Raw genomic sequence first — 23,509 nt, forward strand, 5'->3', positions numbered from 1 at the left:
ATATTAAAAATTTGGAATCTGCTGCCACGGTAAGACAGCTCACCAGTGGGCCTAGCAAATTTAATCTATGTTATATCAACTTATACCTGCATGAAATCGAAAGCAAAATTATTTATTTTCTCAAAAATCGCAAAACTTATAATTGTTGTCTTTAATCCGATGACAGATTAGACAAAACTCGGCATAAATGAAACCTGACCTGGTACTTGCCACATGACTTAACAACTCTCAAACAACAACAACGGAAGTCAAATAGTCACATGATATCAACAACAAACTCCTTTTTAATGTCACTGTATAAAATTTCAATCATATTAAATGAAAGTCTGATTCCTTTTGTAAAAACCAGAAAGAACATATAATTCTCAACATATTTAGAGAACCACAAGAAACTTTGCCAGTCTGATTCATCAAGCAGAGTAGTCTGGTTCCCTGCTTTGTATGCTCCCTGTGTGAGAGATATCACACTGTTTCATGCTGTATCACGTGGTAGTCATGTGATACAACAAAACTCTGGAAGTGGGTCTCAGAATAAATAAAGAGAATTTTGTGCTCTTTCATTTTTGTATTTTTTTATTACAACCAGTATACGACTTTCATTTAATATTTTTGTTCTACAATATTTGAAAATGACGGCTGTGAGCTTCTGTCTGCTTGTGCGACTAGCAATCGAAATAGCTAGTACAGTACCAGCTCAAATTTCATCAACGTATTAGTTTTATCGTCTTTCAGCAGATTAAAGACATAACGATTTTAATACACGCAATTTCTGCCGAAATAAATAATTTTCATAACTTGATTTAACGTTTTAAGTTTGCTAGCCCATCCACTTAGATGCTATGCTTTAACGCCACCATGTTGGCCTCTTGTGATGCTAGACTGGTTTACATACCTTCCATATAAAAAAAAAAGATATGGATATTGAACAGTCTGTGAAACAAAAAGTCTACTAGACAAATCTAATCCACTGAGCATTTGGATTGTCTCAACAAATGTATTTATGGCAAGCACCCAAATGATCCATACTGCAACCTCCTAATATTCTGGTTAGAACTTGTTAAATTTAACTCATGATCAGTTCAGTTATGACTCATTTGTGTAATTGTATTGGGCGCCAAGTTGTGGAGGAAAATTCCTGGATTTGTCTAGACTTTCATCAACATTTGCAAAATTCAAGGACTTTTCACGGTCAGGAAAAAAATGATAATTTCTCCCAAGTTTTTCCCAGTAGCGTGGGATCCCAGAAATGATCTTTCCTAATGCTGATTGTGCTGTTAGGTACCTATTGCAGCCTTTCTACCGAAGGAGATTGTGGACCACCTAAGGTTAGTGTACCACAGTCTGAGAACCTGATTCTGGACCTTCAAACTTTGGAACCAAAACTAACACCTTTTTCTTAATACATGTTTAAACCATTTAGAAAGACTGGTCAAGGTTTGTTATCGACAATTTTGTTTACTCATTCATCTTTCAGCTCTTGGACACTTTCACACAAAATGTATATATTCTTTAGCAAAGAACCCATATAGATTTCACCATTTACAATTTTGCCAAATTTTGTATTGTTTTGTTCATTTGTTTTTTAATGCAAATTTAATTCTTTAATCTCAAATTATTTAAAAGTTATGAAACAGACAGGAAAGTGTAATGAAGACATAATATATTAAACTGTAACCTTGACCTTAAAGATTTGTTGGTCTATGTGGTTAGAGCATCCATTTCAGATACGTGAGGTCATGGGTTCAAACTCCAGCAGAGTCATACAAACGACTTAAATAAATAGTACTAGCTGCTACCTTGCTTGGTCAGGGCTGAGCAAATTTTTTTTAACCACTAGTCCAGGACAAGTGGTTTCAGAAAATTCACTAGTCCCACCTTTCTTTTCACTAGTCCCACCTTACTTTTCACTGGTCCCAAAATGGTAATCACTTGCCAAGACTTGATGAGACGTCTGTACTTAATCCATAGAAAAAACAAAACGAAATAATATACAACATAATTATTTCTTAAAAGAATTTAATTTTTAAAAACATTGGTTGTTATACATTTGGCTTCTTCAGGTTCATGTATATATGTTTTAGCTCATGGATTTGAAAATATGTCTTTGTATATGTCTGCCACCTTCCGTGTCATATATTCAAGGCAGGGATAACAAGCACACTCAGTATCCATCTTACGTTTTATCCCTCCATTTTCAAACAAATTTACCTTCTCCGAATCACCGTTATTACCTTCTTTGCGAAAATAATTTAGCAAACTCATTTTATCCACAGAGTAACTATCAGCTTGCTTGACAACTACTTCGAAAGTGATCATAAGATCAAATTTCTCTTTTAAATATGAACTGAAACAGCTCATTAATTAGCGTAATTGTTTCGCTTCAAACACAGTATCACATGTGGAAGTTAATCATCTGTATAATCAATTATAAATTAAAGAATCATTACTGTCATTTAATCAGTTCATAAAGGAAACCAACACTGATGTCGGTAAAGCACCTTTCATTAATTTAATTACACTGACTCGCTGGATTAAAATCATAGTGAGCTGCTGGTTATGATCTAGACTGAGTAAACTCATTGCAACAAAACTGCTTACAACACTGCTAATTGATCATATTGGCTTTCTTTTGTTTGATGTGTTTTGATTTGCCGATAATTTGGTCACTTAGTGCAATATGCAGTCAAGCAGTAACAGGATGTAAATGTATACACGAAGAGGAGTAGAATCAAGTATTCGGTACACCCGGAGGGCATGATTGGCCAAATAAAGGTTGATATAGTGGTTAAAGCACAAAAATAAAGACTGGCCAAACGTTTTTAAAAAGCACTTGTCCTGGACTAGCGACTTGGAAAATTATACTTGCCTGACTTCAAAAATGACTAGTCTGGGACGTCGGGCTATGGGATTTGCTCAGCCTTGTTGGTGCAAAGAATTACGAGGTTAGTGTTTGGCCTGGTGTCAGGATAATGTGACTGGGTGGGACATAATTCTATACATCTGTGGCATGAGGCCTCAGTGCTTGACATCACTATAAACTGCCAAACTGCAGACATCATGGCATTATGACTACAATTGTTAAAGCTAAGTTAAAAATAAAAATAACCACAAACACAAACACAGACCTTGAAGATAAAACCCCAAATGTAATACACAGCGTATATTCTAGTAATGATGTAATATTATACAAAGAGTACTTCCTTAATATTCAGTTTCTTCAACATCAAAGAGTGTGAAATGGAAAGGCTGACAGAAAACTGAAACGTTAAGCCATGGCCTTGACATTCAAGATAGCATCCCAATGTGGTATACATGAATCTTCTAGTGCTGATTTTTCATCCTTTAATATCAAACACCTTTAAAGTTACAAAGAACACATAAAAGCTTGATGCAAATGTATATTATTTAGCCATGACCCTGACCTTGAACTCAGCAAACCCAATGTGACATGCAACACATCTTCCAGTGATCTTGTATAAACATGCCATGTTTCATTCCATAACCTCAAATGGTTTTAAAGGCATCAAACAAAATTGAAAGTGCAATGAAAGCATAAAATATTAGGCCATAACCTTGACCTTCATGACCCAATGTGGTACATGGAACACCTTTTAGTGCAACCTTGTACTGAGATATCTTAGAGTGAGGAAGTACTGTATTGAGCAAAAACTGTGAAACTGGCCCCTCAGTAACCAAGCTTCTTTATAAACTGGCCTGGTATAATCAAAATTATATAAACTGGCCACCTCTATATATCATTAGTCCCAACACTGTCCACTTTACAAAGTTATAAAGAATCCAATTCTTATATTAGACTCTTTACACAGAAAAATGCATATCACACACATTCTTGTTTTGGTGGATATTGCGGATTTGCATATGGAACCGTGTACTGATGACATTTGTTCTGGCCATGTTAGAGTGAAAAGAAATACAGTTTGAGGCTGTAAATTAATAACAAATGGTGATGTATCAAGGAGGATTCTGTATTATTAATTCTAAGGAATATAAAATTTAGCAATGCAAGCGAAGATGCACACGTTTACACAAACATTCTGTATAATCCATGCAAACAAAGGATGCACACTATTTGACAAAATCATAGACACCATGGACACTGGTACATTATGACCAACGAGGACATATCTAGTCCAGACTTAACAATCAATATGACCACACAGGGTGCTCAGCATTAAGAGGTTAGTGTTAGAACTAGTCAGCCTGGTGTCAGAATAATGTGTCTGTGTGGAACATCATGCTACATGTCTGCGGCATGATGCCCCAGTGTTCAACATCACTGTAACTGCCACATTGCAGACATCCTAGCAATACGACTGAAAGATTGCTAAGGTTATGTTAAAATCAACTCCAAATCACATACTAGTATTAAGTAACTGTAACTTCCATAAGGGTTTCATCTACAACTGTTCTTAAGGGCAATTACATTATTATTTGAATATATATCTTGTTGTTATTGACTGATCAATTTATCGATTGACTAATTGTCCTGCAATTGGACTTTAGTATGACATAACATGCTTCAGACTAACCCACCACTTTGGAGATCATACTGTAATAAATTTGGAATATGCGCATTTGGTTATAGTGCCCCGTTTTAAGGAATTCTTAGATTTGTGTGATTACTTGTTTGATTATTGGAACTCGGTCCAATGGAAATACTCCTAGCCAATTAGAAGAAGCAAACATCATGGAGTGAAGTGTTAGTGAGTTTACATGATGACATGGTTGACTTTTAGTGAATTCAGGTCAAAGCTGTATGAGTGTAACTGGAGTAATATAGTCCCTATTAAAACCTAATGGTGTACATTGGTGGTGTTGACTGCAGTGGCAGTATTTATGGTAGGAGACTGGTAAATTGCACAAAGGAATAAACAAGAAGGGACTCGGCAGATACCATTTATGTCGCCATGGTGGCAAATGTGATGCAGTTGTAGAGGCGAACTGTCAATTGAAACCATGAATTGTCTGGCCTAAGGTAGCATAGTAAAACTAGTTCCCCGTGTTATGGGATATGTACAGTTTCTACGGTGTGAACTGCTGACGGTACAGAAAGTTGATGAAAAGAAACCATGCAGATCTGTGGTTGACAGATTTCTGGCAATTAGTGAGATATGTGGTCTTGCACTGAATAGTGAAACTTTTATGCATATAATGGACACGTCGGGCTCTCTGATTTACAACTGAAGTTGTATAGAAGTCTTTGAAAATTTGGGGTAAACTTATGACTTCTAGCAGAATTGCACCAGGGTTTGACACCACTCTGTCAAGCAAATACCCCTGGCATGTAACAATACTATTTGACTAGATTTGAGCATTTATGGAAGATAACTCGCCTTACTGGCAATGACTATTCACATTTTGACAAAATAGAGTAATATCTTTATTGCATAATACACTTACAAATCTTATCTCCCTGTCTCTCTCAGGCATGTGCAGATGTAATGATGAAAATAAGAACGAATGTCTGTGTTACCCATATTGTGTATTTCATGGACACTTTGTATTTTTCAAGTCACATTGTCTGAATAAATCGATGATGTATACAACATTATTTCTGTTGTAATCTGTATAGTGTTTGATCTCAACCTCAGCACAAATAATAATGACAAAAACAACCATAACAACAACAACTTATCTATATTAACCGACACCTCTTAAATATCCATAAAGTTCAGTAGTTGCAGAAGCGAATAACAGAGTTCTATGAGAGTACATGTATGTATAGAGTTAGTGGATGGGGATAATTTTCTAATACCTCTTTACAAACAGTTTATCCTGTTTTTGTTTTGTTTTTGTTGTTGTTGTAGGGTTTAATGCCATTTTTCAGCACACGATAGGCTATACATGGCGGCCAGTATTAATGGTGGAGGAAGAACCCGGGAAAACCCCGGAAAGAACCACTGACCCACGAGAAGTTACTGGCAAGCTTTCTCACACACCCACATTGGCTGAATCTGAGACTCGAACCCACGCAGACAGATGTGAGATGGCAGTGATCCACTTGGCCACTCGGTGTTGGAGCCATGAATGAACAAGAATATACTTTAATGGTGTAGCACCTTGCAAATCACTTAGTTTATACATTTGCTAATTCAATGTACCATGTAAAGGTGTTTTGTATCGCTGATTGGAAGTTTTAAACAGTTATTTTTACATGTCCCCTTCTATAAAAAATATACTGAAAAAAGACTAAATTAATAAGAATATTAACAGTCTAATGTAGCTTGAATCAATGTTCTTTTAAGTTATAAATACAAGTTGGTCCAGTAGAACATCCTGTGCAATATGGCTATTGTTAAAAACCTCTTTAAATTTGGGAAAACAATATAGACGGATGCCTTGTGTTTACATTTTGTGTGTTATTTTAATAAGACTTTGTTTACAGCAGAACTATCGATATAAATATAATTCATGATATGTTAAACAAAGTCATCTAATCACCAACTGAAGCAAGTATATACATTTAAAAGAATATTGAATGCATTCAACAGTTTATGATTGCTTGTATGTGTAGTAGCAGGTTTTAAGAGCACGATAATGAAAAACATATTGCTGTAATTAACTGTTTCATTTTGGAACTGATCATCTTGATGATAAATGTCTGACCTCTGTATAATAAATTTATCTTTCAATATATTTACTGAAGTTCTGTGCATGTAACTTCCGAATTTGGTTAGTGATAATTTGATCTCACTCTAACGGGATTTTTTGCTTGATTCACATCTGTTCTCTACTGTTTGAATAATAAGTAGGCAAATCCTGAAACAAGGGCAGTTATAGTTCATTTAATAATCATAAAATAAATTTTGCATATCAAGGATGTCTTTTCAATATCTTTATGCATGTAAAACCTCGCCACAAACATGACATTTTAACTTTACAGATGGGCTGGATAATTAGGCTAATTTTGGCACAACTCTATAATGAATTCATGCATATTTCCAATAGCATTTTGATGTACTTCTTTCGTACATGTCGTAGATTGGACGTGTATGGTATGAATGTATCGTGAGTTTCCCAACACTATTGTCTCACATGCATGAAATATTAATAAAAATACCAAGGACTGTTATATGCACCAGCTTATCTTATAGTTTAGCTTAGTAGTTGGTATCTGATGCTTTTCGGCACAACTCTATAATGAATTCATGCATATTTCCAATAGCATTTTGATGTACCTATTTCGTACATGTCATAGATTTTTTTGACTACTTTGGACGTGTATGGTGTGAATGTATCATTGAGTTTCCCAACACTATTGTCTCACATCCACGAAATATTAATAAAAAATACCAGGGACTGTTCTATGCACCAGCTTATCTTCTTATAGTTTAGCTGGTATCTGATGCTAGGATCTCAAGAGATATAATATGTTTTTGCAACATGTCATATGATAGTTGAGATCTCTCTACAAGTTCTCCACTGTGCAATCGAGGACATGGTTTCAGGAGTATATATTGCCAGCTTTGGAAGAAAGATACACTCCAAAATCGCAAAAAAAGTACCAAGCGTGTAAATGGGGACCTTCCTACAAATGATGACTTTACCATTATTCTAGGCTAAAATAGTTGGGAGAAGCAAGATTTTAACATTCTTCCAACCAAGGATGTCCTCCGCTGGAGGTGTGTCCTCGGTTTGTTGGTGTGTAATCTCATTAATGTCCTCGGTTTACACAGAATACAAAATGCACACACACAAACACACACACACACACACTCCAGTTAGCATACTTACCTCAAAAAAGAATGGGTAAGCATTCGGGCCTAACTTCTTTATTAACCTCTCCTGTAGCCGTGTCAATGGTTTTGGGTGTTCCTTAACTGGTGGGTAAACTTGCTGAGAGGCCAGAAAAAGATCTTTACGGAAAGTAAGACCCAAGACATCCAAATCCTCCCTTCCATAACGAAAAGCTGCCAAAACATGAGCAAAGACTTTCCTATCTTTGAGGTATTCTGGATCAACAAGGATTACGCCATCTGGAATTAAAATATATTTTTTACTTAATGGCAACCTATTATGATTCAGATATATTTTTTGTTGTTCTCTCCCTTTCATACACATGTACTGCAAGGATGCTGCAAATCATAAAAAAATTTTTTACAGTGCTATAATATAGTTCTTAGGATTTCTTTTAGTTTTTAAATATGCAGAGTTAGTAATTAATTTTGAAATTTCTGAATATAAATCATTTTATCTTTGCTCATTGAGATGCTAGGATGAATAGAATTATATTTAATAACAAGTCAAGAAAGGACTACAACTGGAATGAAACTGTCTTTGCATTTTTATAACCAATTAAAAGACTCAGCTCCACAAGGAAAAACTTTGTTTTGGTAAAGTTATTTACATGCAGAATTGATTTGGAGGCATGAAAAAAGATAAATGAAGCATCACACATATGGATGAATGGACTTGGTGTAAGGTGGGTGTAAACAGGATAATGTTGAGAGAGGAAGCTGAGCTAGTTGCTTCCACCAGTAAATAAAATCCAACTGAAATGGCCGCCTCCTAAAATAGGAACAATATCTTCATAAGGCAGGTGATTCTTTAATGGTATGTTTTTAAAAAAAGCAGGTTCCTGGGACTTAGAAAACTATCTGTTTAAGAGGGATGAGTTCTAAATCAGATATTACATATGACATTTCAGGCAGATCTGACTGGAAATTAAAAAGTGGCATTTCTGTTAGAAGTCATTTTTCTGATGAAAAAAAAAAAAAAATACAGAGAAATAATTTTATCTACAGTTAATAAAGAATATTGTGATAAGAATTATGGAGCATAAATGCATAACCCTTGATTTTTCTCAATTATGATCACTTGATCCACCCTATGCAACCCCCATGCTGAACCTCAGTTGAATCTCAAGATATAAGCATGTATTCCAAGCCTGATACAAATTGGATCAGAAATCTGGCCTCCAGAGTGGTAACATTCTCAGTAAATCAGATCCAAATTTACATCATTAATATGCATGAATCTCGTTAAGATTTACATCATTAATATGCATGAATCTCATTAAAATTTACATTATTAATGTGCATGAATCTCATTAAAATTTACATCATTATTATGCATGGATCTCATTAAAATTTTCATCATTAATGTGCATGGATCTCATTAATATTTACATCATTAATGTGAATGGATCTCATCAAAATTTACATCATTAATATGCATGGATCTCATTAATTACTGAAATCATCCTAGGTCTTGATGACAAAGCCAAAATATGATGATAAAGCCCAAATTTAAAGTCCAGTCAAAATCAGATCAGAAATATGGCTTTCACGGTGGTAACAAGATCAACCACTCTGGTGTCAGATCAACTCATTATTATTCATGAATCTCACTAATTCATCTGAGCTTTTAATGATACAAACACACATGCCAAGTTTGATTTTAAAAAATGGCTTCCACACATATTCTTCACAAGCTCATCCAATTACAAACATGTTAACCTCATTAGTATGCATGGATGTTGCTCATTATTAAACTCGTCTGACACACTACTGATATAAACATACATTCTAAGTTTGATCATGATCAGATGAAGAAAAAAAGACCTCCTGAGAGGTAAGAAAGTTAACCAATCGGATGCAAGATCGCTCATTAATATGCAGAGCTCTCTCTCATTACCTAACTTGTCCATGATTTTCATCATATAAACTCATTTTGCAAGTTTGATTTAAATCAGATCAGATATATGGACTACAGAGTAGTAATAAACAATTAATGATGCACCTTACTGTAACTCCCTTGGCCTTATGACAGGTGAGCTATTAAAGGAATCCATAACATGTAAATTGTGTAGAGATTTGTCATGATGGGTCATCCAAGTTGCTCTAATTAGAATTGACAAACTATCCATAAAAGATCTGAAAGGAAGATGGAGGCCACTTTATCAAGCTATGCACTAATGTCACTTTAATGGGCAAGATATTGATCCACAAGTCTTGTGCAATTAGTGTCCACATCCTTGGTATAAGCCAGTACACAGAAACCTGTCTCATATTTAGCCTTGTAAAGCCAATGGCTGATGCATTTACTTCAGGGTACCAGTCCTAGGGTTTAAGTACCATATATAGTTGCTTGTTAAGCTGGAACTGCATAGACCCAGATCTGCAGTCTCATGCTGTACCTGCATACCTAGGTGTGTGCAGTTAATTGGGAGTATTCAGTGGTACAAACAACAAAGACCCTGATCTGCCAGTGCATTATGGGATGACAGATCAGGGTCTACATTGTCTGCAGTTGGATCCAATTCATAAGTTGCATATAATATAAAGAGTTATTAAAAAGAATGCCAAAAATCCTTACTTGAACATGGCATAATGGGATAACACCTGAAAATGTCTGGAAGTGATAATATGAAAATAAATTTGTTGACTGCATGAAATACCAGGACTCACAATTGTTAGTCTATTGCCTGATGAAAATGTGCAAATCCTGTCATGTCCAGAGGCTATGATATTTGTTGTAAACAAAGTCCTTACAAATCCTTAGAAATCACTATAGTTAACTAGAAACATGTACTCTCTAAATGTCTCTTAAGTTAATCAACAGAATGAAACAAGTCTTCATCGAACATTTAGATCCTGAAATAAATCTAGATTATTCTTAAGTCAGGAAACTGCATACTATTACACCAGGTTATCTTCGGAGGCCACATGAGATGTCTTGGTTTATGCACTACCTAAAGAGTTTTTTCCCTATGGACATGTGACAAACTTTACAGGACTCACAGTACTACTTTAGTTCCATAGTAAACCTATGCAAACACCATGATATTAAAAATTCAATAACTTACAATGTTTGAGCGCTCATTATCAAGCCTATATTTATCAGTATAGATGAAACCTGGATGTCAGCTTCTGTGTAGAGGAAAGGATATGAGCCGCGGCATTTTCTGGATGTGCATGTGTTTGAAACATGCGCTTTCAATTCTGCACCAAAGAGTCAGGTGCTAATTTTAGTAATGAGTGTTCCAAACTCAAGACTGTTAAAGGACTGAAATTCCATCAATAAAACAATGTCTCTATTTTTTTTACTTACAACTAGGATAGCTCTCAAAAGATTCTTTTCCCTACAACATAACTTACATTATTAACCAATCCTGGTCAGCTTAACCCATATATACTCTATTTTATGTTCACCCATTTCCAGGCTGGTTCCCATTTTTCCATACCATTAGTACATGTTACTGTTTTGGATTTAAAACCATTTTCAACACATGTCTGGCTATAAATGGTGGCCCATATAACTGCAGGTGGAGAAAGAAACGAAAACCCAGTAAGAACCACCAATCCATGGTAAGTTACTGGCAAGTATTCTCACATATCCACACTTGTCAAGCTCAGGAGTTGTTTGAAGTTTGAGCACCTGTTTTCATGCTTAATTACACCAGCTGACCTAACAAAAAGTCAGTCCCATGCTTTCCAATCATAGGTAAAAATTGTATGGGAATTAAAGAAACTGATAAAATTGGATCAAAACATCAGTGTTACAATGACAGAAAATCATAATGATGGGTACATTAAGGAAATGAGTGAGGATACAGTAATTCTGTGTGGAATGTTTTTTCCCCCACTATTTTTTTATTTTGGTTTTTGCTAAATAGCTACACTACATACATGCATCTACTAATACATGCAAAATACTACTACTACTCCTAACACTAATGCAATTTGGTGCATAGTACATTAATTTATCATGAACCAAGTTTGAGAGCTGAACCTGCCTTCAGAAGTCACCACTCTACAAAAGCCACTTTCACCTTTCCCCATGGATGGATGCTGCAGTCAGGATTGATTGCAGATCCTCACAGTATCAAGAACTGTCAGTAAGACATGGTACACTTGTGCACATTACAAGTACCTGCACTGAACAGTCATCCAATCAGATCTTTTTGATTATGGCCTGTTGAGCTAAAAACTGTGAAGACATTGCAATACTCAAGTGAACATTTCTAACTGTATGTTACAATGTGACCTACGGGTATTTTATAAAAGAATGTCACATAAATCCAAAGATTGTTCTGCTATATTAATTAGGTTTACTCAGAAGGATCAAATTTTAATTCTGACATATCTTAATTGAAAGTTAGTAAATCTAGTCTGCCAGAATCATTCCCTCCTTCAATTCATATATGTAACAAAACTGCTACCAGATCAAAAACAAACTGTTACTTTTTTCCTAAACAGAAGTCATCTTGATCATAAAAAAAGTGATAGTTTGCTTTCAAGTGCATTTAAGAACAACATATTTGGATTCTCCAACCTGTTTATTATCAAACAGCGGACAAGCTAGTAGAGAGATCCTCCATTTATATTTATAACAAGATTCTTTTTCATCCTTTTTATTGAAAATGGAATAATATGGTTCAGTGTATGCTTAATTTATGCATCAATGCTGCAAACAAATTGTCAATGGCCTGCTCCAATATAACACCTAACCATATGATACGTCAAAACAAATGGGGCAAATTTTATTCATCTCTGCACCCATTATTTTCCTGGTTGTGGATTTAGCCCTTTATCTATTATGTACCTAGATCAGCATTTGGCTTAAAAAGACTGGTACTTTAGCTAGACTGCTAGCACATGATGCCTGGGAATTAATATTTAAAAGCAACAAATGCAAACCATTTACACAACATTCAAACAGACATGTTTACCAGGGGATTTGCCTGAACAAGCTGATGACTTTGTGGCAGAAAATCGACAAATTAATAAATCAAACATCAACCATCTATAAAGGCTTTTCTCTTTTCATCCTAGCCCCAATTAAAACCAAATAAAATGAACTTGTGAAAAGAAATTTTAGTGGCAATACATTTTTCTTGGTTTTAATGGCACTATTTACACATTATTCCCTATATCACATTTCTGAAACCAGAGCTAAGTACCTTTCCCAAACACACACTGAGTCAGCGGACCTGTATTGGCCTGGGTGGGTATCAAACCTACAACCCTTAAATTACAGGTCTGATGCTCAACCAACTGGGCTACCATGGCTAAATCCAGCAGCAGTTTATGCATCATGGATTGCTGCTGTTGAAAATTTTACCCTGGCTTCAAGGATAAAGTCAGAACAAAGAAGTAGTTGTAAATGTGAAATTTTACCCTGGCTCCCTGGATAAAGTCAGAACAAAGAAGTAGTTGTAAATGTGAAATTTTACCCTGGCTCCCTGGATAAAGTCAGAACAAAGAAGTAGTTGTAAATGTGAAATTTTACCCTGGCTCCCTGGATAAAGTCAGAACAAAGAAGTAGTTGTAAATGTATAATTTTACCCAGGCTCTGAGGATCAAGTCAGAACAAAGAAGTAGTTGTAAATGTGAAATTTTACCCTGGCTCCCTGGTTAAAGTCAGACCAAAGAAGTAGTTGTAAATGTATAATTTTACCCAGGCTCTGAGGATTAAGTCAGAACAAAGAAGTAGTTGTAAATGTGAAATTTTACCCTGGCTCCCTGGTTAAAGTCAGAACAAAGAATTGTAATTGTAAATGTAAGATAATTACACTAAAAACAGGGCTGAGCAAATCCCATAGCCTGGCATCCCGGACTAGTCATTTCTGAAGTCAGGCAAATAAAATTTTCCAAGTCGCTAGTCCGGGACAAGCGCTTTTAAAAAAAGTTGGACTAGTCCTTATTTTTGAGCTTTAATCACTATATCTACCTTTATCTGGCCAATCATGCCATCCGTGTGTACTGAATACTTGATTCTACCCCTCTTTGTATATACATTTACATCCTGTTACCGCTTGACTGCATACTGGGCTAAGCGACCAAATTATCGGCAAATCAAAACATGTCAGTATGATCAATTAGCAGTGTTGTAAGCGGGTTTTGTTGCAATGAGTTTACTCAGTCTAGATCATAACAAGCGGCTCACTATGATTTTAATCCAGTGAGTCAGAGTAATTAAATTAATGAAAGGTACTTTACCGACATCAGTGTTGGTTTCCTTTATGAACTGATTGAATGACAGTAATGATTCTTTAATTTATAATTGATTATACAGATGATTAACTTCCACGTGTGATATTGTGTTTGAAGTGAACAATTATGCTAATTAATGAGCTGTTTCAGTTTATATTTAAAAGAGAAAATTGATGTTATGATCACTTTAGAAGTTAAGTTGTCAAGCAAGCTGATAGTTACTCTGTGGATAAAATGAGTTTGCTAAATTATTTTCACAAAGAAGGTAATAATGGTGATTCGGAGAAGGTAAATTTTAAAATGGAGGGATAAAACGTAAGACGGATACTGAGTGTGTGGTAGCTATTTCTCCAAAGAGACATAAGCAACAATCCGTGATGGCAAAAAATGTCAAATATGACACTACTAAGAGACGGAGAAATTTTCAGCCGCATTGGGTTGATTGTTATCCCTGGTTTGAATATATTGACTCGGAAGGAAAGATGTTTTGCAGTTACTGCTGTTGTTGTTGTGTTGTTGTTGTGGGGTTTAACGCCATTTTTCAGCACGATAGGCTATACATGGCGGCCAGTATTAATGGTGGAGGAAGAACCCGGAAAACCCCGGAAAGAACCACCGACCCACGAGAAGCTACTGGCAAGCTTTCTCACATGCCCACATTGGCTGAATCTTAGACTCGAACCGCCACAGACAGAGGTGAGATGGCAGTGATCCGTAACGAAGAGCGCTTTAGACCACTCGGCCACTCGGGGCCCCTGCAGTTACTGCAAACAATATCCAAAACTGGCGCAGGTAGGAAATTAACCCAGAATATTTTTCAGTGGAAGTGACAATTTCAGGATTGAACCAATCAAGTCTCATGACATGTCTGGACCCCACAAGGCCTGTGTAGCACAATATATGCATGACACTAGCCAGCATGTGCAGAAAATCAGTAAAGTCAGAGTTGCCGACACTCCACTAGGAAAGGCCCTTTCAAAACTAAATGAGACTGAAATGGAAAAATGAGAGCTCTCTTTAACACAGCCTACATTCTAGCCCGTTATGGAAAACCATTTTCTGATATGGAAATCATGTGTGCACTCCAGGAGAAGAACGGTGTTGAACCTGGCATGAATTATAAGAACAGATTCAGGGCAAGAGACTTTGTTCTATCGATATGTCAAGTCTTGAGAGAAGAAGTTAGGGAAAGACTGAATTCCATTAAATTCCTTTCCGTTCTTGCTGATGGAAGTACTGATGCTACCATATCGGAGCAAGAAATTGTGTATGTAAGATACCTGGACAATGGAAAACTGAAAACCTCATTTGTCAGCACTGAGGAGTTGAAATCAGCTGATGCCTTGGGAATAAAGGAAGGCATTGAAATGGGTTTGGAGAAAGTGGGTCTTACTTTGGCCAATCTTAGTGATGTTACTAGCTGGAAACCAACCATTGTATGTGCCAATTTTGATGGTGCCAATGTGATTCAGGGATTAAAAAGTGGAACTATGAAATATTTATTAGACTGTGCTCCATGGATTTTCCTATGCATTGTATTGCTCACAAGCTAAAACTTGCAGCTCTGAATGCCATCAAAGCTAGTTCATATCTGAAAAAGTTTGAGGAGACTGTAAAGGGGATTTTCCTGTTTTATCACTACAGCCCCAAGAGACGACGAGAAGTGAAGGCAGTTTCAGATATACTTGACATGCCCTTGACTCACTTGAGTGGTATAAAGCAGGTTTGTACCTTTATGCACATATTTTATATACAATTAAATTTTACATTTTGTTTGAAAATTATGGATTAGTTGTTGTTGTTGTTGTTGTAGGGTTTAATGCCATTTTTCAGCACACGATAGGCTATACATGGCGGCCAGTATTAATGGCGGAGGAAGAACCCGGGAAAACCCCGGAAAGAACCACCGACCCACGAGAAGCTACTGGCAAGCTTTCTCACATACCCACATTAGCTGAATCTGAGACTCGAACCCACATAGACAGAGGTGAGATGGCAGTGATCCGTAATGGAGAGCGCTTTAGACCACTCGGCCACTCGGGGCCCCGTATGGATTAGTTTGTGTTATTATATGATATACTTTGTCTTGAATGAGCTTGAAATTTAATGTGAGTATTATTTAATTCTTATTGATTTATCTGTGATCTAATAATTCTTAATAATTAAATATTTGATGTGGAATAACTTGTACTGTACTTTATTACAATCTTAGAAAATGGATGCTTATGAGGAGGAGGAGGAGAAATAAAAGATTAAGGATGGGTTAATTGACAAAGGACAAAAATAACATTGTAATTTTTTTTCTGATTTGTTGTTTTTATTAGATCTTTCTTTGCTTTCAAATCATAGGTGAGATGGTTAGTGAGCAAGACAAAAGCATTAAATGCTCTTATGACCAGCCTAACCGTATTTGAAGTCATCTGGAACATGTTGCTTCAAAAGGGTCCTCTGACGAATCTACCAGAGCAAAGGGCTACATACGGGAGATTTCTTCGGTGAAGTTTGTGTTGATGCTGCATGCTATGTATGACATCTTAGAGATTACAACATCCTTGTCCATGCTGTTTCAGAAGGACAACCTGCTGGTGACAGAGGTCTACTATGAAGCAGAGGCTCACATTCTTAGACTGGAAGCTCTAAAGCATGAACCTGGACCAATGATGAAGGCATTGAACATGTTAGCTTACTACTTGTATTTTCCATTGTCTTCATAAGAAGTTTAGTTTACTGAACCAATTAAAACTTATTCACTTACAGTTTTCAAATATTTTGAATGCTTTTTATGTTTTATTTTCTGTAACATATAATAACATATTATTAAGTTCTATCATTTTGTAGGAATTCATCTCAAGTTTTGAATCCACCAGTAAGACAAACAAGACCATGCATTTGAAAGGGGAAATGCCCAATCCAGCATGTGTGACTGACATCATTGATGACATGATAAGCTACATTGACAAGCAGTGAGTATAAGGAAAGAATCAAAACTTTCTTTAAAAAAGGCAAATATATTGATCATTCCTGAACTTTATTCCTAGTAATTAAACACGAGTTACTGCTTTAATGAAAATTTCTTTTATTTCATGTTTATTTTCTTCAGTTTTGGAAACTTCAACGAAGAACCTTTGAGATGCTTTAGACTCGCTGGGGTATGCAAACTACGACGCGAGGGTTTTCATGCGGCCTAGGAACAAGTCATCATTTGCACTGACTCTGTTTATGTTACTATTTATCAAATAAATGTGCTTCTTTCGAAGTTTAAGTTTTCAAATATTAACAACATATTAACAACTGAAAATTAATTAGATGTTATTTAAAAAAACCTTTTGTTTTTGCTCTCTCAAATATTAATTATTTTACTTAATGAACTATGTGGCCCGTGATAAGGTGTAAATTTGTGTATGCGGCACTTGCACTGAAAAGTTTGCCCACCTCTGCTTTAGAGTATTTGACTAAAGGCACTTTCCTCACGAGATGGCAGATCTGATGAAATATGGGAGGGAAGACTTGCAGGTTCTTCTTAATCATCTTGAAGTGATTTTCAAACAGGAAGACCATCATGCCATTCATGAGCAGTATCTGGAGTTCAAAGCAAAGAGAGGGCATACAAGCAGTCACCGGATCCACCTGTTGAAATTCTTGGAACACTTTTAGTAAATACTCCACCAAGCCTCAGTCAATTGTGCAGACTATTAGAAATCATGTTTGTAATAAGCCCATCCACTGCTGAGTGTGAACGAGGATTTAGTTCAGTGAACTTAATCAAGACTTCTTTAAGGAATTCCTTAAACCAAAAGAGTTTACAAATGCTAATGAACATTTCTGCAAATGGACCAGAGCTTGAGGACTTTAACCCTGACACAGCTATCAACTGCTGGCTTAGTATTGGTGAATGTGGCAGACATATACATGGACATATTTTCAAATCCATCAGCTAAAACATATATACATGAACCTGAAGAAGCCAAATGCATGAAAAATTAAATTCTTTTAAGAAATAATTATGTTGTATATTATTTCGTTTGGCTTTTTCTATGGATTAAGTACATACATCTCATCAAATCTCGGCAAGTGATTCCCATTTTGGGACCAGTCAAAAGTAAGGTGGGGCTAGTGAAGAGAAAGGTGGGACTAGTGAATTTTCTGAAACCACTTGTCCTGGACTAGTGGTTAAAAAAAATTGCTCAGCCCTGAAAAATATATACACATGAAATGATTTTTTTTTATTACATTTCATCAGATGTTTGGTTTGTAAAATGGATTCAGGCTTGTATTTAAAACTTCTTTACAAGTAATTCATTAACAGTAACGGCTGTAAGTACATGTACACTGGCTGGCACCGGAGTAAAGGTACATTACGTGTATTTAATCTAACTGAAAATCTGGAGTAACATTATGATTTCTATACAACCTTATTATCCTTCACAGTAATCATTATGCTGGAGTTGTTATGGCCGAAACTCTAATGGAATCATTATGCTGGGGTTATTATGGGACCAAACTCAAATGGAATCATTATGCTGGGGTTATTATGGTACCAAACTCTAATGGAATCATTGTACTGGGGTTATTATGGGACCAAACTCTAATGAAATCATTATGCTGGAGTTGTTATGGATCAAACTCTAATGGAATCGTTATGCTGGAGTTGCTATGGACCAAACTCTAATGGAATCATTATGCTGGGGTTATTATGGACCAAACAATAATGGAATCATTATGCTGGGGTTATTATGGGACCAAACTCAAATGGAATCATTATGCTGGGGTTATTATGGGACCAAACTCAAATGGAATCATTATGCTGGGGTTATTATGGGACCAAACTCTAATGGAATCACTATGCTGGGGTTATTATGGGACCAAACTCTAATGGAATCATTATGCTGGTGTTGTTATGTTACCAAACTCTAATGGAATCATGCTGGTGTTATTATGGGACCAAACTCTAATAAAATTGTTATGCTGGAGTTGTTATGGGACCAAACTCTAATGGAATCATTATGCTGAGGTTATTATGGGACCAAATTCTAATGGAATCATTATGTTGGGGTTATTATGGACCAAACTCTAATGGAATTGTTATGCTGGGGGTGTTATGGAACAAACTCTAATGGAAGCATTATGCTGGAGTTGTTATGGGACCAAACTTTAATGGAATAATTATGCCGAAGCTGTTATGGACCAACTCATAATGGAATCATTATGCTGGGGTTATTATGGGACCAAACTCAAATGGAATCATTATGCTGGAGTTCATGGACCAAATTCTAATGGAATCATTATGTTGGGGTTATTATGGACCAAACTCTAATGGAATTGTTATGCTGGGGTTGTTATGGAACAAACTCTAATGGAAGCATTATGCTGGAGTTGTTATGGGACCAAACTTTAATGGAATCATTATGCTGGAGTTGTTATGGACCAAACTCTAATGGAAGCATTATGCTGGAGTTGTTATGGACCAAACTCTAATGGAATCATTATGCTGGAGTTGTTATGGACCAAACTCTAATGAAGGCATTATGCTGGAGTTGTTATGGGACCAAACTTTAATGGAATCATTATGCTGGATTTGTTATGGAACAAACTCTAATGGAATCATTATGCTGGAGTTGTTATGGGACCAAACTCTAATGGAATCAAGATCAGTCTGCACTATGATACAAGGCACATCAAGTCAAGTAATGCTGCCTGATCAGAATTTTATAAATTGTATTTCTCCGATAGAACATTAAATGGAACTCCTTTACTTCAAAAGACCTACCAAGCTAAGTGATGCTTCCTGATCAGAATTTGATCAATTGTATTTCTCAGACAAACATTAGATGTAACCCCTTTACTTCACTATGCTCAGTGGTCTGCTATACAAACAGAACAGGCTATCCTGGCATTTCAGTGTGTGTGATACATAAACATCCATTCAACTTCCTTTCTTTTCAAAACTGAAATGCATCCTTATTCAATACGATTTCCATAAATTAGGTCCAAAGCACATTATTAAATACTGACACACTTTTAATACCAAGCTATACTACAAGGGCCATGGCCTGATCCAAGGGCCAATGTTGTGGCACTGTGAATATTTATGTCTCCTCATGTCCAGTTAGTGTATATGGCTTTATGGTATGGACCCTGACCGTTTCTTAGTTATAAGCTTGTACTATGACCCAGGGCTTGTGTGCATTTCATCTCTTCATGCACATTTAATATATTCATTATTATACGGTTGGGAATCTTAACAGTTTTCAAGTTATAACTCGGGGGCAAATGCCCCCACCCGAAGAGTCTGTATTTCTGGTTTTATCTTCTCATGTCCTTGTATATGATTGCAGGGTGGAGATCTTGACAGTTTCAAGGCCCAAGATATGACACACTGGCAAGTTCGTTTCCCCAGGAGAACAACTGAGTGTCTGTACTGATACCTGTCTGATTTCATCTCCTCATGTACTTTGCCAATATGTGTTTATAGGGTGGGGTTCTCCACAATTCCCAAGCATTGACAGATGGGTGACATTATGCATCTCTAGGGAAAAACCTGTGGGTGTGATTGCCTCAATGATAAAATTCTAGACCATCAATTTTAAGAAATTACAGTATTTGAGATTTTTTTAAAAGCCCCCATTCCCTTAGCCACACATAGGGTCCATGTAAATTTCTGAAAACTGTTGTCCACCTCTACAGACCCACCCTCAATCATATCCCAAAGTCTGTTCACCAGAATTCTCATTATCATTTGAAAACCAAAACAGATTCCTGCCCAACCACCCAGATGAAAATAACACCCGCAACTACTGCCATTGCAAAATGAACTAGAAGATAAAGGTCAACAGGATGGACTCAATAGCATCATGTCCCTAAACTGCTAGGTACATTATATGACAGAAGACTCACTGCAGGGATGGGAATACACAAGTCTAATGCACATCCTGCAACTAATGGAGGCAGAGACAATGATGGCTCAGTGGTCAGCTTGCCAGACTTGCAACCAAAATGATGTGAGTTCAAATCCTAACACTGGATCAACATGGATGGCTTCTGTAGTCAAGTGCTTTGGTCAAGGTACTTTATTCTGATTGCCTCCACATCAAATAACCTGCTTGTATTACTGTGCCATACAAAAATATTTTAAAAATGTGACATCTGATATGGATCTATTCTCTTCACTGTTCCTCAAACAATATGTAAGAGCATTGTGGTTGTTGTTTTTGTTGTTGTTGTAGGGTGATCTTGAATAACACTAACTGATATTTCTTGTACTTGATAAGTGATTTTGGAATGTTAACTAAAAATGAAATGCTTTTGCCAAAGAGGTAAACACTCTTTTTTTTCCTAGTTACATAGTGCATGTTGCTGTAATCCATTTCAGTGGATGATACCTGAATCAAACCAGAAGCAGAGGAGGATGCAGAATTTTATTCTGAGGATTTTGTTTACAAAAGGTGGTTCAGAGTAATTCAAATGGCAAACATTCTTGTTTTCACCTAATAGTTTATCATTTTGAAAGATGTGAGAGGGAACCTAACCATTTGACCCTGTCAGAATGTACATCCTCCCCCAAATGGTTTTTCTACATGGAAGTAAATTAGTAGAACATTTCCAAAACCATACAGAACAAAAGCATAAAGAGTTTCCTCACATAGATCCCATTAATATGCTCTTATTTTTTATCTGATTAAATATTATTAAATGATTTGATGACTTCATTACTTTCTTTCATTGTGACAGTAAGATCTCATGCTAATTAATGCTCACCACATATTAACATTTTCATGTTAATATTTGACATTACATACTTTTCACACATACAGAGCTAGAAAAATGGTGGTTTGTAACCATGTATAGAATAATTTAATTGATGCGTTATCAGTTCTTCTGATGCATGGTAGCTATGTCAGCTTTGTTTGCAAGCTTGTAATTGGTAAGCTTGTAATTAGTAAGCTTGTAATTGGTAAGCTTGCACAAGCTTGTAATTGGTAAGCTTGTAATTAGCAAGCTTGCACAAGCTTGTAATTGGTAAGCTTGAACAAGCTCTTAATTGGTAAGCTTGTAATTAGTAAGCTTGCACAAGCTTGTAATTGGTAAGCTTGCACAAGCTTGTAATTGGTAAGCTTGTAATTAGTAAGCTTGCACAAGCTTGTAATTGGTAAGCTTGCACAAGCTTGTAATTGGTAAGCTTAAGCTTGCAGAAGCTTGTAACTGGTAAGCTTCTGCGGTTTCAAATCTGAGCTTGCACTAAGCTTACATGACAAGCTCACACAAGCTTGCCAATTGCAACCTTACCAATTACAAGCTTCCCTATTACTAGCATGCTCAAGCTAGTAATAGGGAAGCTTGCAATTGGGCAAGCTTGCAGCAGTTTCAAATCTAAGCTTGGTACAACCTTAAAAATAAGCTAGCAATTTTGGTTTCGGTTCAATCTACAAGAAGCTACTGGCAAGCTTTCTCATGTACCCTCATTGGCAGAGCCCGAGACTCGAATCCACGCAGATGGTGAGCGCTTTAGACCACTCTGCCACTCCCTAAGCATTATGGTAAAGTAAGGATCAACTGAATGTCAAACAAATTTCCCCTATAATAATAAATAATAATAATAATAATGACCTTATTTAAAGAGGGTAACACAATTAGCTAAAAACTAATCTTTCCTTTCTTTTACTGAAGGACCCCCTTGATCATGCCACAAATTTGGGATGCAAGTGTAGTACCATCATGATACATTACCTCAGGAATTTTCATGATTACAAGTATGACATTATGTATACTGGGTACAAAAAAATTGAGCTAAGCATCAAATAATTACCAAAAACATGCAAATAAAGTACGTAAACAAAGTTGGCCCCTTTTCCCTCCCCACCGATCAGTTGCTATGAAACCCACTCTAAACTGTTGCCCTGAGGACCCAGAAAGAAAGACTGGTTGAAATGCAGTTGGTATACTTGATGCTTTCCTAAAAGCAGTTACAGACACTATGACTGGGGGGGGGGGGTAGTACCAAAAATATGTTGTCAGTATGGTAAATTTACTTGTTCCTCAAACTTTCAGAACAATTTGTTAAACTGGATGGGACTAGAGACCAAATATAAATACTGTATCTATCCAAGGTTGGGACTAGTGACCAGTGTAGATATCATATCCAATCCAAGGCTGGGACTAATGACCAATATAGATATCATATCCAATCCAAGGTTGGGACTAATGACCAATATAGATATCATATCCAATCCAAGGTTGGGACTAATGACCAGTGTAGATATCATATCAACAAAATATCCCATTCTTGATGGCAGACACACCACCACCAATATCCCTACTTTTCATAATTTGTACAAATATTTACCATGGATAACACATTTCATATATATCTATATAATCTATATTTACAGGTACTTTTGGATGATGCTACAGAAAATGGCATTTTAAATCAAACAATTTGAATTTGATAACAAGCACAAACTGTTTGACAAATTTATTTTGATGCCCCCAATCTTATAAAGAAAGAAACACTGGATTAATGAATCAATCAAAGCTACAAGTTTTTTTCTTTTACC

The 23,509-nt window shown here is 36.2% G+C and overlaps 1 protein-coding gene and 1 pseudogene across 7 annotated transcripts in view; one reads left to right on the forward strand and one right to left on the reverse strand.

The window, feature by feature from the left end:
- LOC149800067 (beta-arrestin-2-like) overlaps window positions 1–23,509 on the reverse strand; it is a 247,941-nt gene that overhangs the window by 124,186 nt on the left and 100,246 nt on the right. For all 6 annotated transcript variants that reach the window (XM_089959623.1, XM_089959622.1, XM_089959621.1 and 3 more), the window contains one exon: window positions 7,756–7,997. In XM_089959623.1, coding sequence (XP_089815749.1) covers window positions 7,756–7,997 — 242 coding nt within the window. The remainder of the gene's footprint in view (window positions 1–7,755; window positions 7,998–23,509) is intronic.
- On the forward strand, window positions 14,108–21,572 carry LOC149800068 (zinc finger protein 862-like; annotated as a pseudogene). Its single transcript, XR_016420905.1, has 5 exons — window positions 14,108–15,681; window positions 16,308–16,624; window positions 16,797–16,921; window positions 17,059–17,129; window positions 17,535–21,572. The product of XR_016420905.1 is annotated as a zinc finger protein 862-like (transcript).

Source organism: Sinohyriopsis cumingii, chromosome 5, assembly GCF_028554795.1.
Source record: "Sinohyriopsis cumingii isolate HCF-2022 chromosome 5, ASM2855479v2, whole genome shotgun sequence".
Lineage (NCBI taxonomy): Eukaryota > Metazoa > Mollusca > Bivalvia > Unionida > Unionidae > Sinohyriopsis > Sinohyriopsis cumingii.